This window comes from Scophthalmus maximus, chromosome 3 (genome assembly GCF_022379125.1).
Source record: "Scophthalmus maximus strain ysfricsl-2021 chromosome 3, ASM2237912v1, whole genome shotgun sequence".
NCBI lineage: Eukaryota > Metazoa > Chordata > Actinopteri > Pleuronectiformes > Scophthalmidae > Scophthalmus > Scophthalmus maximus.
Window position 1 is genome coordinate 24,788,629 of NC_061517.1, and position 17,153 is coordinate 24,805,781.

The 17,153-nt window shown below is 41.5% G+C and overlaps 1 protein-coding gene across 1 annotated transcript; it reads left to right on the forward strand.

The window, feature by feature from the left end:
- The first annotated feature begins 787 nt into the window (after positions 1–787).
- Positions 788–11,334, forward strand: atad1a (ATPase family AAA domain containing 1a). Its single transcript, XM_035640529.2, has 10 exons — positions 788–933; positions 1,824–2,025; positions 2,224–2,322; positions 2,443–2,563; positions 4,593–4,793; positions 6,060–6,166; positions 6,371–6,460; positions 6,964–7,014; positions 7,226–7,404; positions 8,778–11,334. The coding sequence occupies exons 2-10, from the start codon at positions 1,852–1,854 to the stop codon at positions 8,905–8,907; spliced, it is 1,152 nt and encodes a 383-aa protein (XP_035496422.1). The 5' UTR covers positions 788–933; positions 1,824–1,851; the 3' UTR covers positions 8,908–11,334.
- The last annotated feature ends 5,819 nt before the right edge of the window (positions 11,335–17,153 follow it).

Below are 17,153 nucleotides of genomic sequence, written 5' to 3' on the forward strand. Positions count from 1 at the left end.
TAAGAAGCAAAAGAAAGTGTCCAACATTTGCTTTACATGTTCGAAAAGTGGTGAGAAGAAGAAGAACTTATTTAATCTGACCCCTTCTCCCCAAATTATTCATCTATAATTAATAATTAATTTGCTTCCTTATTGATTGAAATCTATACTTTTGTAATTTATCTCTAAATTCATTAATAATATAGTTATCCTAATCATAATTTACTTTGTTTCAATAAAAATAAATTAATTACCAATTTCATATATCTTAATCATATTGTCTAGCTATCTTATATTGTCATATACAAACATACATATATACACATGTACACATACAAACATATAAGCAAATATATATATAAAATCAAATACCGACAAATATACATTATTATTTACATAAAAGAGGAAGATAAATTAAAATAAAATAAAAAACAAAGAAATAATACATATTAGGTGATCAAATAAATAAGTAAATAAGTCATAACCCCTGTAAGCACCCCCGTTAATGATTTTAGATTGGAACTAATGCAAGCTGTACGTGCATGTTCTTCTTTTTCGTATTCCTCTAAAATTCCATACCTCACTTTAGACATAAGCAGAGATTTACTTTTTAAACCAGCTGTTCTATCCACCACCTATACCTGATAAATCCACCACTCACATGTAATCAACTATGTATAGTGACTACTTTGTGTCCATTCTCACCTTCCTTCACTGTCTTGTCTACCCACTGTGGTTACACAGAAGCTGTCAGTGGTCCTATGTGTGTGTTATCCATGTGCAAACTCTGCCATCCTGCGGCAGACTGTGTGAAACCATCCTGGCTGGGTGAGACAAATTCCGGAACGACGGCGTTTGTTCCTACCTATGGTTCCTACCCGAGTGACAAAACGGGGTGCACCTTCACCGCTAATGTTTTTGTCTTCGCTACATCGCTGTCGCTCCTCGTAGTTTGTAAGTATGACTCTTTATCATACTCTTTATCTCACGAGGGACGTCACGTTTACATTTGCCAGCACACACAGAGCAGAAGTAGTGTGTTTAAGTTTGCTCCTCAGGTTTAAATCGGAATGTCACATTCCTGCAAGTGACGTTTCAGTGCTAGCTAGCGGCAGTTTGTGTTACCTTCGGTTAGCCCAAGAGATGCTAACTTGCGCATAAACATATTTTCGTATCTGTCATCGCATAATAACGACCGTTGTTTGCATCTTGACAACATATTCAGAAAGGTATAGCAGCAGATATTATGAACCAATCCCAGACGGGTTAGCTCAGGATGGGAGAACTATATTTGACGTCTCACCTGAACTTCATTCAGAAGGTTGTATAAATTAACGCTCTAGTGCACGTGCGTTAATGTTTGTATCTCAAAGATATTTTTGAAGATGTATCACCGAATTCCCTCGATCCACTCTTTAATTCGGCATATGTCTGATCCAGTTAGCTGTGCGTTGTGTCAGTCATATGTCAACTTTTTAACTGCTTCACGTTAGAGCTGCGACAGTTAATCGATTAGCAATCGACGATTTTAATAGTCGATTAATCGCGTGAAGTATTTTTATGAAAAAATGTCAAAAGTCTCTGATTTCAGGTTTTTCAATGTGAATATTTTCTGGTTTCTTTGCTCCTCTATGACAGTAAACTAAATCTATTTGGTGTGTGGACGAAACAAAACATCATCTTGGGGTTTTAGTGAAACATGATTGTCATGTTGGAATGTGCTTGAAACACAACATTTACTTGTGTCTAAATGACGTAATATGGGATTATAGTCGCACCACAGAGTCTATTATTCTCTGTCTGTTTCTGTCCATCATTTCTCTGCTGCCCACCTCCTTATCCAGCCGATGGTCTGACACAAAGGGAGCAGAGATGCTGTTTAAGGACCTCCCCAGAGAGGCCCTGCTGCGGCCGCTGTCCCGGAACGAGGTGGTGGGCATGTTGGTGAGGCTGACCATCTTCGGTGCGGCCACATACTACAGCATCAAGTGGGTTGTGGATGCCATGGATCCTACTTGCAAACAGAAGAGCCAAGCCAAGAAAAGGGTATGTTGAACTTGCGAGCACATAACGTAAGCGTGAAATTGTTTTATACTGTGAGGTCACGGCGAAGAGTGTTGTTGTTGGCTCAAGTTGGCTGCAAGGTAAAGGAATTAAAAAGAAATGACTGGAATAGCATCTTTTTCACTCTTAACTGTTTCCACCCCCTGTCTTCAGCTGAGTCGTGTTGGTTTATCTCTTCAGGCAGAACAGCTGATGAAGAGAATCGGCGTGGAGGGGGTCAAACTAACGGAGCATGAGATGAACATTGCATCTCACCTAGTCGATCCACAATCGATGAAGGTAACGCTTGTAATCCTAAATCGGCGACGCTGCATATTGTCAATAAACAAACTGTCAAAAGACAAATGTGCCACTGTTTTGTAACTGCACTTTTTCACAGTCCTCTCTCTATTCCTGCAGGTGTCCTGGAGAGATATAGCTGGTCTGGATGAGGTTATCAATGAAATGCAAGACACTGTCATCCTTCCCTTTCAGAAGAGACACCTTCTGACTGGATCCAAACTCTTTCAGCCTCCTAAAGGTACCACAGCATGTCATCTGAAAGGAACGGCAATGGTCAAGTTTTACAGTAGATTTTGTGTACATTATAGGGTAAAATGAAACAGTACAGTGAAAATGCACATTTATATCTGGCATTATCACACCTAAAATCTATTTAAAATAAATATGATCTGTAACAAAACGATAAACAACTTATGATCAAAAAGGAGAAAGATGAAGGACAATCTTCTGCTGTATGTCACTTCATTACAATTGATTAATAACAATTGGTCTGCCATAAATGATCTGCTAATACCATCAGCAGATGCAGGCTTTAACGGAAGGTCTGTTTAACTTCATTTCTTCTTTATTTTATGGATTTCCTGCCAGCAGTCTTAGTGAAATGTGTGTTTAGCTGGATTGGGATCCAGAGATTGACTAAACAGTTAAGGCTACTGTTGTTCTCCTTGTTGGCCTCATGTCCGGCTCTTTGGTCGTAGAAGTGCGGGGCGATGAATTTAATAGAGCTCCACAGTTTACTAAGTTGCAGTTTTAAAGATCCTCAAACTGCTAAAGAAAGTCAAGTTTTTTTAAACACAATTTAAAATATTTATTTCTGAATTTGGTGCATTAGAGTATACAATCCAAACAGTAAGAACTACGTCACTGCCACAGTTTCTGAGTGCATATTCTATAATAAAACTAAGGATTTGAGTTGAAGGCATCAGAAATAGACAGCCTTCCTGTACTGTACACGCTGCTTCTATCTGGAGCTGCAGTGCTATCGCTTAATTTTTCCACATTTTATGTTGCAGCCTTTTACTAAAACCATTTAAGTATGTTTTATCATCATTAGTCTAAACGCAATACACCATAATGACTGCGTAAAAACAGACTTGTAGAAATGTTTGTATATTTTTTGGAAAAAAAGGCCAAACTGAAATATCACAATGACAACAAAATTCAGACCCTTTCCTATGACGCCTGAAGAGCAGCTTAAATGTCCCTCATTTCTCTCGATCATCTTGATTTATTTTACACGTTGATTGGAGACTGTGGTAAATTCGAGTGATTTCATGTAACTTGGAAGGTCTCAGAGCTGACATTGCATATCAGAGCAAAAACCAAGCCATGAGGTCGAAGGAACAGCCTGTATAGCTCAGAGGGAGGAATGTGTCAAGGCACAGATCTTGGGAAGGCAACAACAAAAGAATTTGCCGCACCAAATGTTCCAAGGAACACACTGACCTCTATAATGGAACAACTTCCAGGAGTTGGCCTCGACTCAAGCTGAGTCATCGGAGGAGAAGGGTTAAGGTCAAAGAGGTGGCCAGAAACTTCAAAGATTTAATTTTATCATAACGCATCGCAACTCATATGACAGAATATGACCACTTTGAGAAAACTTTACTTCCTGTTTTATAATTACTTTGAATTTGAAATTATTTAAGGGATAGCCCCTAGAGATGCAGCATCTTATTTTCAAGGGGGTCCTAAAACACAGATACACAATTTACTGTATACAACACAACAGACAGAGAAACAAACATTACAAATACAAAAACATAAATACATCCAGTTTGCTCACCCTCTCCTATCCTCACCCCAATCCTCAAATGTAAATAATAATAACAATAAAGAATAAGAATGACAACAATCATCATAAATAAATAAATAAATTAAAAGCATGAACATGATGTATGATACTGAGCGTCAGGAAGAGTCAACCACCAGAATTAACTGCTTTGTGGAATCCACTTCCATTCCTAGACTCCAAGCTTTGTGTCTGTCACGTAACTATTCAAAAGAATATTCTTTGGCGACAGAACACACAAGTTATGAAAAAAAGAACTGTGTCCAACACTTGTTTATACAAGTCACATTTTCCTTAAATATAAGACTATATATAGTGCATAAACTGGAAAATCGTGTGAGTAAAAATCTGCATTTTACTGTTTTTACACATATTTTATAGACTTGGGATTTTCAAAGAACTTTGAACAAAAACATAACTAGGGGTTTGAAAGAAGCAACCACTCCTAATATCTGTCTATGTTTTGTCCTTACAGGTGTTTTATTATTTGGTCCTCCGGGATGTGGGAAGACCATGATCGCCAAGGCAACAGCCAAAGCCTCTGGGTGCAAGTTTATCAACCTTCAGGCTTCCACGCTGACAGACATGTGGTACGGCGAGTCACAGAAGCTGACTGCTGCTGTCTTCTCATTGGCTGTCAAAATCCATCCCTGTATCATCTTCATCGATGAGATCGGTGAGTGTTTCATTACTCAGCACCCGTCGAGAGTTATCACCTGGAAAATGTCACTTTATTATGCTGTCAGATTTCATTTATATTCATTTTACTCCTTCAAGCAGAGAGGGATTTTAACAATCTGGTATTCATATTGTTTCATTTACTGTCTCATTCAAAACAAGAACAAATCGTTTTCTTCAGAATTTTATTCCTGTTACGCTGGAGAAGCATCTACAGCTTCTTTTAAAACCACATGAAGTCATTTCTTCAGCAGCTTATTACAGAGTAGTGAGTGTCTTAGCACATTTTATAGCCCGTCACCCCTGAAACTGTGAGGTTCATTAATAATGTCCTCCGTCATGCCAGTGTAGGTCGGTCAGGACTTTGGACACTGTGAGCATCCCCCCACTCTTGCTGGATTTCTTTGATAGTGAAGAAAACATAAGAATGTGTTGATTTTTTTCACATTTAAGGAGCGTATTTATTTCTATATGGTCTTGTGGACTTCTATTTGTGATAGACGTTGCCATATTGGGGTCTGAGATCACTTGTCTATTCCCCTCTAAAAATCTTTGTATCTCCTGTGGGAGTTTACATTGTGCTCTGCTCTGACTCCTATTTGAGAGGGATTTTTGGCACCAACTGAGGTGGTCAGGCACCAAGGTACCTTCACAGTTTGTGAGCTGTCCAAATCACCCAGCCAGACTTCTATAACTCACTTCCTGTTGTTTTCAGAACACAGGCATGCCTCTGACCACACACACGGTTGTCTTTTTGGGTCGCTGTATGACCGAAATGGGTCATACAGTGACCCAAAAAGAAAACCCTGCTGGGCAGTTTTCTCAATTTAAGTTTTGATGATGAATTTTTGAATCATGCAGGTTTAAGCATAATTCGTTCTAGATGGACCACACATCATGAACGACTCGATGTCCGCACTACACACAGACACACACGGAACATAGTCAGTGAACAGCTGGCCACGCCCCCTTGAAAGGACATGCTCTGACACAGAGAGACACGGATCTCAGCTGTTGTCAGTCAGATCGCAAATAACCAACACAACATGTAGCCAGCGCAAAATTAATGTGACGCAACAGATAAACATCAGCCACAGTTATCGGTGAATGTAATCTTATTTGCCGATAGGCCGATGGCAGTCAACAAGGCGAAAATCATCCGAAACCGATGTACTGCCGATAAATCGGTGCATCCCTAATTGTAAGGTTTGTGTGAACTCTTGTCTTCGCTCTTTGATGTTGCCGCTCGTCTCTTGTGTGTTAGACTCATTTCTCAGGAATCGTTCCAGCCTCGACCATGAGGCCACAGCCATGATGAAGGCCCAGTTCATGAGTCTGTGGGACGGTCTGGACACTTCCTCAACCACCCAGGTGACACAACCAGAGCTCTTTCCTATTTATTTACATACCCCTGAGTTTGAGTCACACTGGTAGGTAATGGGTAGGATCTCAATTTTTTTCTTAAGACCTGTCCTAGAGTGTACGTGAAAGGCGTGGGACATCATAACTGTCCCACATGGTGCCATTTGGTTGTTGTAGCATAATGTATTCACATTGTGATTCTCCTCGTTGTAGGTGATGGTGATGGGCGCCACAAACAGGCCACAGGATGTGGATCCAGCCATTCTGCGCAGGATGCCGGCCTCTTTTCACGTTGGCCTCCCAGTAAGACACAGACACAGTTTTCACATTTGTCCACTAAATTGACAAACGTAAATATCTACAGTATTTAATATTTTGTTGGAATCATGTTTTACTAACACTTTGTTTTACAGTGACATCCCAAAAGGTCCACTGAGACTGTTTTCCCAAGTAAATTGGGAAAATCTTTAACTTTACATACTTAAACATTTTCCAGATGTACAAAGCAATTTTATTCCCAATAAATTAAATAAAAAAACACAAGAGTAAACTTTTATTTTGCAGATAATAAACCCTGGTCCCCACTGTATCAGCAAGTCTTAATTTAGTAATAGAAATTGTGCTTTGCTTTCAAACAGACACAAAGGTAAAGAACCTCAAATGGTACTTGGACAGTGTGTGATTAGAATGTCTACGACCTGGTGGTTAATTGCTCATTGATAGGTTCTTTTCATTTTTTGGATTAATAGGCTTCGAATGAATCTGCTTATTTCCTAACAAGAACCGCTGTCATTCTATCTTTGCAGAACACAAGACAAAGGCAGGACATCCTGAGGCTGATTTTAGCAGGAGAAACTGTAAGATGTGATTTATTTTCATCCTAATCAGTCGCAGAACAAATTATTCCATTCATAGCGCTCCTTTGTTCTCAGAGGCGATATCACCCCTGTATTTCCACTGTCAAATCACTCTGCCGTGAACGGTTGGCAGTAAGAAACATGGTCAAACAAAGCAAAAAGTTCCTTTGTATATAACTCTCTCACATTGTGGTCCCGCTTCCCCGTTCAGTTGAGCAACGCCATTAATCTGAGGGAGATCGCCGAGAGGACGGACGGCTACTCCGGCAGCGACCTGCGGGAGCTGTGCCGCGACGCTGCCATGTACCGGGTGCGGGACTACGTCCGCAAGGAGCAGATGAGGCAGATCGCTCAGCAGCTACAGGACTGCGAGGAGGAGGAGGAGGAAAAGTAGGACTCGTGTGAAAGATTTCAGAGCCCTCGTCTCCACTGACCATTACCTTGTTTAACTACAGTACTGGCCTTAACAGTCTGAGGTTTGACCGCTGTGGGCTTTTAAATAATAGTAATAGTGATTAGAACAAAATATGAATGCATACTAAATATTGATCATAAAGTCCGGTGTGTCATTAAACTGAGCCGTATTAAGTGTAGAACTGGTTGATCTGATCTGTGTAACCCACGTGTCAGCTGTTGCTAAGCGACTAATGAACCCCACCCCCTTGGAGAAAGCCACTGGTGTTGAAAGGATTAATATTTTTCACTTTCAGTTCTCAATAATCCAAACACCAAAGTCATGGATGAGCCCTCTGCGGTCGTGATACAGGTGTTTGCGTGTGGCTTCAAGTGAACGACAGCGTGCGTGTTCAAATGCTGTATTTCTGATTAATCAATATCCTTTTTTTTTTAATGCCCATTGGGAAGTTAGTGTGTCCCGGCAGCAAAATTATTCAAATAAACAGAAGGAAATTTGGAGGCCTCAAATAGGACTATATATCAGATATATTGTGACCAACTTTGTCATTTTGTCAGGATCCCCTCATTTCCTGTCTCTCCATTATCACTCTCAAATCAAGGCATTGAATGCCCAAAAATTAAAGAAAAAAAAATTAGCAAACTACCAGTGCAAAAATGTGATAAGAAAAATAGCAACTCAGTAAGTAATGTATAATTAAAGGCTGTTGATCTCTGAGTGGACTGCTGATAGAAGTATTGTTTCACAATGCGATGCATGAAATAAAGGAGCTGCACACAACCGGGAAACATTTTAAACTAACTCTGGGTGGACGTGAAACAGCCCCAGGGAGCACCATGGGGAAAAAAAACTAAACAAAAAATGTTTCATTTTCATTTCTCTTCGTGGAGATTGATTTTCATTGGCAATCTGAAGACACGCCATTGTAGTACACAGTGTTTGCAGTATACCACCGCAGTGTGTGAATTCTGACGGGGCCGCTGTGCTCTCGCCGGTAATGACTGTCACAACGTCTGACCACAATTGACGCTTGTCAAAGAAATCCACCAGCGACTTTGCTCACACGACTTCAAAAAAATGAACGTTAAGTAAAATACTCGTTCCTCAGTAGCAGCCTGGGTTGTTTACAAAAGTCGCTTCCCTCTGCAGATCAGATGATCGGTTGTGATTTGACCGGCAAGTATTCTGCCGGGGGACATCACCTCCTAATGGAGGGGATCCAGACCATATTCTGGCAGAACAAATTTAAATGAGCTCCCAGAATTCTACGGCAAAAATAGTATACTGTGAAGAGTACTTTAGTGTGTAGTTTGGAATTGCTATTGATTTTGTATGCCTCTGTTCTCAGACCTGTGGCTGAGGAAAGGTTGCGGCCAGTCACCCAGCTCGACCTCCTCTTCGGCCTGGACAAGATGAAGGAGTCAAAGCGGGCCACAGCCTCCATGTTACCCAGCGTGTCGGACGTTCCTCTGGACTAAACACCGACACCGACGCCGCTGGCAGGGAAACGTTTTCTTCTCACTTTTGTCCAGAGTGTGTTCCAGCTCACCGAGCAGCAGAGACTCCTCGACCACGTCTGAGGTACAAGCTGGGGCAAACCCGACAGACAGACATTGTTCTTACACTTTATTGATCCAGTCAGGGATTGCTCTGAGCATGTTCGTTTTCAGCACGAGTCATCAGTGTAAACCTTTGTCGTTTGCTACTTCATTTCAAAATTAACTTGAATATTCACCTCTCTCTTTCTTTCTTGAGCACAAACATGTTTGAATGAAAAAGACTTGAATCACTTTAAAGCGACATTATCGAAGCACTTGGAACGAAACGGTTCAGCTGATCCCGCTGATCCCAAGACTCGTTACACTGTATTTTCTGCAGTTTTATGCAAATTACTCCTTAAAGCATTGTAACAATATTACTGACGAATAAGAAGGCATTCAGCAACAACAACATTTCCGTTTTTTGGAATGTTGAAAATATCCAATCCAAGTTTTAAATCATTATGAATGTATTAGTCTTGTAGTTAGAATATCCCCAAAAAAAAAAACACCACCTCTGTTTCTCTGCTGTTCTGCTTCTTAAAGCAAACATGCCCAGATTAAAAGTGATGGTGGATGTGCTGATATTGTTTAAACCTTTTTTTTTAAAAAGGCAGACAAAAATGCATTGTAATTACATAGTTTGTTACATTTGTTTATGTGCATTTCAAATTTGTAAAGTAAGTGGAGATGCAATTAGCCATTGCAAGGTTGTATCTGCACCCTCGAGGAGCACAGATTCAAAATGTTTCTTTTGACATTGTACTAACTTTCATGTAATTTCATGTTTAAACATTGTCTGTCGTCACGAGGTCAAGACGCTGTTGTCAGGTCACAATACATGCGTAACGAAGAAGAGGAAGATTAGAGCTGAGTCGGGCAGCTAAGAGTGAAATATAAAAAACGTTGGCATTCGCATAAACACCACGACATAGTTCCACTGGGAATTTGTGAGACTGTAGTGGATGTGCAATGAGGCAGGACTGTTTCAGTTTTAGTCGAGTCAATCACAACATAACAAACGATAGTGTAGACAACAAAACAAACGTGCATGTGTCTAGTGGGGAACATTGTCACCACTTTTAATAGAAACCACAGATCTACTGATTCGTGCAGGGGGACACAATAAAACACTCCTGCATCTTCTTACTGTACCTCAGTGATCTTTATGCTACTTCTAAATGTCTGTAAAAATATATATACTTAACTGTTCTGTCACCTGTTGCAGGTGCATCATGTGTGTTGTGGTGTGTGAGTGTGTGTAGAAGTGGGAGCAAGTGGGTGTTTTAGTGCAGTTTAATGCTGCTCTGTTAAACCAAGTCTTCTCAGCTTAAAGACAAGCTGAGACGTCTTCCTCTTGAAATGATCTTCATCTTAAAGGTGACATATTTTGCTCATATATTCAGGTTGATACTTTTAACCGCTTGAACCCTAACCACTACCACTTGAAAAGGCATCAGTGTTCCCATCCTGCCCATTCCTGCGGCTCCTCTTTTCACCCTCTGTCTAAAACACCTGGATTTATTTTAGCTCCGCTTACCAATAAACCCTCAGTCTGCTCTGATTGGCCAGCTGGCCCAGTCTGTTGTGATTGGTCAATGGATTTCAAAACGTGTAGGAAATGTCACGCCCCATGTTGATGATGCTGTTGTGACAAGCTTTTTTCTGCCCCTGTATAAAAAGCCTCATTGTTTCCAATAAGGTCACAGCGTGTGTTCACGGGTCTCCCACAGACCTTTTCTCACACGCAGTCAGAGAAAGCCTATAATTCAACCATGACCACATGGGGGCACTGGAGCCTCACTGTCCCGTCACTGAGGCGGCTGTTACAGGCCGGAACACGGCACCGCTTCCATTTAGAGCTGTTTTATAGCATTACGGCGAGACAATGAAATCGAGAGCCCCACAAGCTGGATTGTTTCTCCCTTATTGGTTCATTCGATGATATTTAGAAATCTGTTGCTCTTCGTTAAGAGTACCTGGTGACAGTTAAAGGTCAAAATGCCATGTTGCCATGTAAACCAGTGATTGTGTCACTGCGGCCTGCAGGTCTTCCTTACCTTTCCTGGGGGGTAAACACTTTCCCTCTGTGCAATATCACCTTACGGGTTGTTCATCGGTTACTTTGCTGAGATTTACCTCTACGTCTACAAGTCTCCATGTGCAGTTACTGTAAATTATACTGTGCTTTGTGTAAAATATGAAATGTTATAACCCTGAGCTGTAATTATTATAATTACACTGAGACATGTCAACCAGCAAAATGTTACCTTTGTAATTTCTGCATGGATTTTTCGCGAGTTGTGTTTTTCCTGTCCTCGTTCATCTGTATTCAATGTAATAAATCTCAGTCTTTCCAAAGATAAAGTGCAACCTTATTTTATTTCTATAACAATATATCCTGTATTTTTTGTTTGGAAGTTTGGAAGAGCTTTCTTATTCACTTGAATGGGAAAGCGTGTCCAAACTTTTGACTGGTACCGTATTTCAAACCCACTGATTACTGAAGTCAATTTTGTGAATTTGCATATGCATTTATGCTAGGCAATGTTACAAATAGCGTTCAGAGGTTTTGCTTTTTTGGAGCGTCAAAAGGCATAGCTGTGGGAGTTGGCTAATTTATTGAGAATCCTCTAAATCATTAGAATCTCTCTGTAAATTCTACGGAGAAAAGTTGGACTCTGAATGGTCACAAATTAAAAGTAATATTCACAAATGTGTAAAAATGATTTGTGCCTAATTGTGGATACTCATCTTATAACAATTTTTCCACACATGCACAAATCACAACCTGAACAAAAACCTCGACTGGCTTGGGGTGGCCGACCAGGCAGTAGCTTGTTCAAAACATATATTTACGTTGATATGCTACTGTATTCAGTGTTGAGTTGGTAAATATGTGTTGTAACCGAGGGGCGAGGGGAGCTTTTCTGTCTCTTCAGAAAAACACATTTCCCTATTTTGTTGTTAAATTGATTTTCCCTGCTGAGTAAATAGATAGCGTCTTACCTCACTTGCGGGACGAGAACTTTCACACACCGCTAAATTATATGTAAACATGGATGTGAACAACCAATAGATTAGATTCTCATCCTTTTTTTCAAAATGAAATACGAACTTGAAAGCAAATATCTTGCGAGGGGGGGTCTCAGGATTTATGGCAGAGTACCTCTGCTTAACATTCGTGTCACATTTACACATGCGGAAATGGTCAGTATGAATATTACTGCCGCACTAATCTATTCAACCTGTGTGTGTCTGTGTAGAGCGGCCGCGTGTGTTGAACGGGATTTGTTGGCTGAAGGAGCCATTTCCATCCAATAAAGAGCCCACGCTCCTTCACATGAGGCATGACTGACCCTTCCCTTGACCCTTCTCTGCTCTGCACATGCTCGTCCACCGGCGGTGAGGATGACAAAGCAGCACTCTGGGGCTATTCATTTTTCCTCAAAGAGCCCAAGCCCCACTGTAGTCTGGGATTTTTTTTTTGACCGACTAACGTAACCTGTTTTTTTTCAGAAAGTGACGGCAATAAGTGCAGATAAATGTCCTGCTTGCAGCTCGGCCAGATGGTAAGGTGATATTTACAGTTCAGGCTTTAATGAGGCAAAGTCTGGAGTGGTTTCCACCAACTAACTTCTGCAAGCATGCGTGTCTGATCTTTGACTCAAGAGCCATTGATTAGTTATTCATAAAGCTATTGATGTGTTATTCATGAAGAGGGAGTCAAAGTGAAAGTCTCCATTCCAGCTATTTTCAATTAGGGGAGGACAGCTCCCAGTCGATAAACATGATGGAAGAAGCTCTCCCCCGCAGCACGGCTGGCAGGAGATGTCAAAGACTTCCCATGGAGAGGAGAGCTCGGCCGCACATAGATTCACTTTTGTCTGGCCATGATCTGTCAGTGCAGCGGCTCTCAGCGCTGGTCTGATGGTCGCAACCTTTTCCCCATCAGATCGGAGCGATGTGGAGCGTGCGTAATGGCCCCCACTCTGCTCCGTGACCGTCCTGTGAAAGCTTCGGTGCCGCCAGACGTGATCGAGGGAGCCCAATGAAATCCGCGGCAGCTTTTTCCCCCTGCCACATTTCTCAGCAGGATATCCTGTTGCCTGCTGATGCTCTGGGTTGTATAGCTGGAGCAGATCAACTCACGGAGCCACATTACATAAGCACACGAGGGGTCGGTTTTGTGATCATTTGGGTTTATTTTGCCTCATTGAGTAGTCGCATTGAAAACAGAGGGATGATCCACATAGTGCTATGTCAATAAGTAAAGACCAAGTCTTTGTCTTTTCTTTAGTTTTAAACAGACAAACGCTAACTCAGCCTCAGTCATAAATCAACCGAGCGCCGTGTAATCACTGCGGACTATACGGCCCACGGGGTTTTGTTGAAGTTTCATCTAAGAATAAAAGCCTCAGTGATGGCTGTGTAGTAAAAACTCAATTCGGTGGTCATTAAAAGCCAAATAAATTCCTCTCATTTATACATTCATTATAAAGGCAAATGTGCAGAATCAAGAGGCCAAACATTATATTTTGTGCATCTGCAGTGTATGTGTGAGTTAGCATTTAGATACAATTCCTGAAAGCATCTAGCAGATGCTATCAAATTCACATTGACGCTATTATAATGGCCCAAAAGAGAATGCCTACCCCATCTGCAGCTTGTGTGGTGGTGGGCTCCCAGCCAGGCACACTGTTGCATGATGGGACAGTGAGATACGAAGCCACAATTTAAATGTCTGTGGCAAGCAATTGTTCTATCATTAAAGGCAATTAACTTGACCTCCTCCTCTTGTTGTGACCCATAATCAACTGCTGCAGAAATAAAAAAAAAGATTCGGCACAACATTAAAGGGTAAAATGTGTTGAGATTTAACCTTGAGTGTAAAAGCTTTTGAATGAAACGTAGTCGTCCATTGTTGTTAAAATCCCAAAGACACCACCCTACCTGCAGACAGCCACTCCCTAATTTGACCACACCCCCAAGACTTTAAAACCCGCCCTCTTCGGGACTCTGAACTCTTTTTTTCCCTCCAAACAATTCGGGCAGAACAAAGGGATCAACGGATGTGAGTTCAGATGGACTTTTCACCTTTAACAGTGTGTATTTGGTAGAATATGGGATATAATGTTTGAACGTTATTGTTGTTTGGTGTTTGGTGTTTTATTATGCTAGAGTTTAATTGAGAGAATAGAGAGAAAGTGTGCAATGCCATATTGTGGATGCGTTAATGATGCAAGTGTAAAACTACTTTTTTTTTTTGTAACAATTTCAAGTCAAGTCAAACTTTATCATCAATTCTGCAATAAGTGCCAGACATACAGAATAATCGAAATTGCGTTTATCTCCGACCCACGGTGCAATAAGTAATATATACAATAAATACATTTTAAATACTGCAAAAGTAACGCAAAACCAAACGGCAAAGAACATTGAAGAAATTGAAATATATAAATGTGCAATATAAATGAACACCAGAAGATGTGCTCTGAACCAACACGACCACCAACAACACGGTTATTTCAATTATAGTGTAGTGTTTGCCGACAACTGAGAAACATGCTTTATTTTTTAAATCACATTGGAATAAAGCTAGATTAAAAGAACCTTTTTGACCATTTTAGTACTCGGGAGTTATAAAACAAGTGCTCCTGCGTCCTCACAGTCCGACCTTTTTTTGTTCTTTTCTCTCTCTCTATCCGTCTTTTCTCTCACCTCGGCGGCCTCACTCCTAACCAGATGGAAGGCCAGGTTGAAGAAGAGGCCGCTACATTAGCGGACATAATTGGAGTGTCTGATGGCCGCAGCACACCAGATGAAAGGTAATCACAAGGTGTGTGTGTGTGTGTGTGTGTGTGTGTGTGTGTGTGTGTGTGTGTGTGTGTGTGTGTGTGTGTGTGTGTGTGTGTGTGTGTGTGTGTGTGTGTGTGTGTGTGTGTGTGTGTGTGTGTGTGTGTGTGTGTGTGTGTGTGTGTGTGTGTGTGTGTGTGTGTGTGTGTGTGTGTGTGTGTGTGTGTGTGTGTGTGTGTGTGTGTGTGTGTGCGCAGAAGGGTCAGCTCTCAGGGCTGCTGTTGCCGAGCATCACTCCTCGCACTGAGGGCACTCTCGCATCGGAGGCACAGCTCGTCCTTTCCACGGCGGAGTGCAGCCAAATTTTTTTTGAAGAAGTTCTTGTTACGTGTGTGGGTGCGAGTGTCACTCAAAGCGGGATTGTGGCGTCGCGTCTGCACAGCCGCGCATCAATACACGCGATGTGACCCATATGTAACATGCACTGATTTGCTGCTTCTGATTTTCTGTCAGGCACATTCACCTCCACAGGTACTGTATAACAAGTCTGATTGGTGCACCGCTGTGATTTGTAGCTCGGCAAGTAAAAAACAATAAGAGGGTTATCCTACATCCTGCTCTTCAGTTCTGCAAGTCTACACCCACAATTGGGAGCCAAGGGTAAACATACTGCGGGGTCCGAAAGTCTGCAACGGTGTTTGCAGCAAAAGCAATAAAATGAAAAGCCTGTGGAGAACTATATAATCTTGATTCTATTTGTCCATAAGGCCTCTAAAGAAAATACACATTTTCTGGAAATACACCATGAAAATGAAACATTTAAAGCTTGTTAACACAACATATATATATATATATATATATATATATATATATATTTAAATCTTTGACATTACAAAGATGCAACATGCTGATGTGATCGTAATTAGTCATAGTGTGGATTCGGATTGTCCTTTCCCTATCTACTATTCCTTGACCTCATGACGTTTACCCCTGAGGTCAAGGAATAGTAGATGGGAGAAAGACGATAGGGAAGGAAGATTCATAAGACTTAGGAAAAGCTCATAGGTGCTCATAGAATCCGACTCCACTTTCACTAAGCTACATCATCACGCGACGGTGGATGTTGTTGATGCGTCTGTCGTGGTGAAACTGCAAATGTTCCGAAGATGGACTACAAAAAGCGCGGCGGCTCCATCCGTCATGTTTCAGTGTGTTTTATCACCGTGTGACAACAGATGTAAATGATTCGTATGTAAGAGTTATTTACATGATGACGTGCGTCTCTTCTAGATCATATTCAGAATTTTCTCCTTCTTTTACTTTGGATTAATCGTTTATGTCCGTGCATTGGGGCGCCACGTTAAATATCACTGCCGCAATGAATTGTGGGTCGTCTATGTCTCCTTTCCTTTCGCATAGGGAGGTCCAGGGTACCCTATGCTGAAGGAGATAGGAAAGGAAGCAAGGAAGCGCTTATCATGGCTGCCGAGGAAATACTTCCAGGTGACTTCAACATTTAGGACACTTCCTAAGCCAATTTGACAGTTTGACCGCACCCCCAGTGCGTCAAAGTCTTTTATATTTCCCCCTCCATTACACACGTGCTTTCAGAAAAAAACGCTCTAAATGGTTTCATGTCAACCCAGCTTATAACAAGTGTGTGTGTCTTTTTAAGCCCTGGTATCAGCCGCATTTCTAGATGCTAGATTGTGGTTTTGTCCTCATATTCGGTGAATTTCAAAATGAGTTGTCCGGCGTCGTCCAATGTTAGTCCCGTTTCCAAACGAGCAGCACTTTGGGGAGATAACAACAAAAATAAAAATAGTGTAATTTGTATAATATAATGTTATAATTGGCACATGGAGAAGAGGACTCCAGAAAAGATTGCACGTGTATCTAGTGTAGCGTCTTCACTGACTCGTCAGAAATCTGCAGCGGCCAACCTTCTGCCTCAGCTTGCCTAATAGGTGTCTAATGAAGGCAACAGTTCCTCTGAGGACAGTCACAGGTACACTTCCAGTCCACGGAAACAGAGTGCACGTTTTTTTTTTGATGAACAAATATTGAAAGTTTGAATATTATTCAAACTTTGTTTAGTTGTTTTATCCTTGAATAAGCTTCTTTTTGGGGCCACAATAACTCTGGCGCGTATGCCCCTAATGAAAGAGGTTCTAATGATACCCCTTGCTGTCACCCATTGAACGTTTTCCTTCCTTCCTTCCTTCCTCCCTCCCTCCCTCGCTCCCCCTTCTTCGTCCTCAGCACATGGAGAGATCGAAAATTCGTAACGCAACAACCGAAGCATCCGGTCGGAGGGTCGCGACGGCCTCTGCCAGACCTCTCGGGGACACTTTGCCTCCCCGTGCACCATGTCACGTCAAAAGCCATTC

Excerpts from the sequence above, each read along its gene's own strand:
- atad1a (XM_035640529.2), top strand. The coding sequence starts at position 1,852 with ATGCTGTTTAAGGACCTCCCCAGAGAGGCCCTGCTGCGGCCGCTGTCC. Across the intron at positions 2,323-2,442 it reads TCGATCCACAATCGATGAAG|GTGTCCTGGAGAGATATAGC; the intron begins GTAACGCTTGTA and ends CTATTCCTGCAG. Across the intron at positions 6,167-6,370 it reads ACACTTCCTCAACCACCCAG|GTGATGGTGATGGGCGCCAC; the intron begins GTGACACAACCA and ends TCCTCGTTGTAG.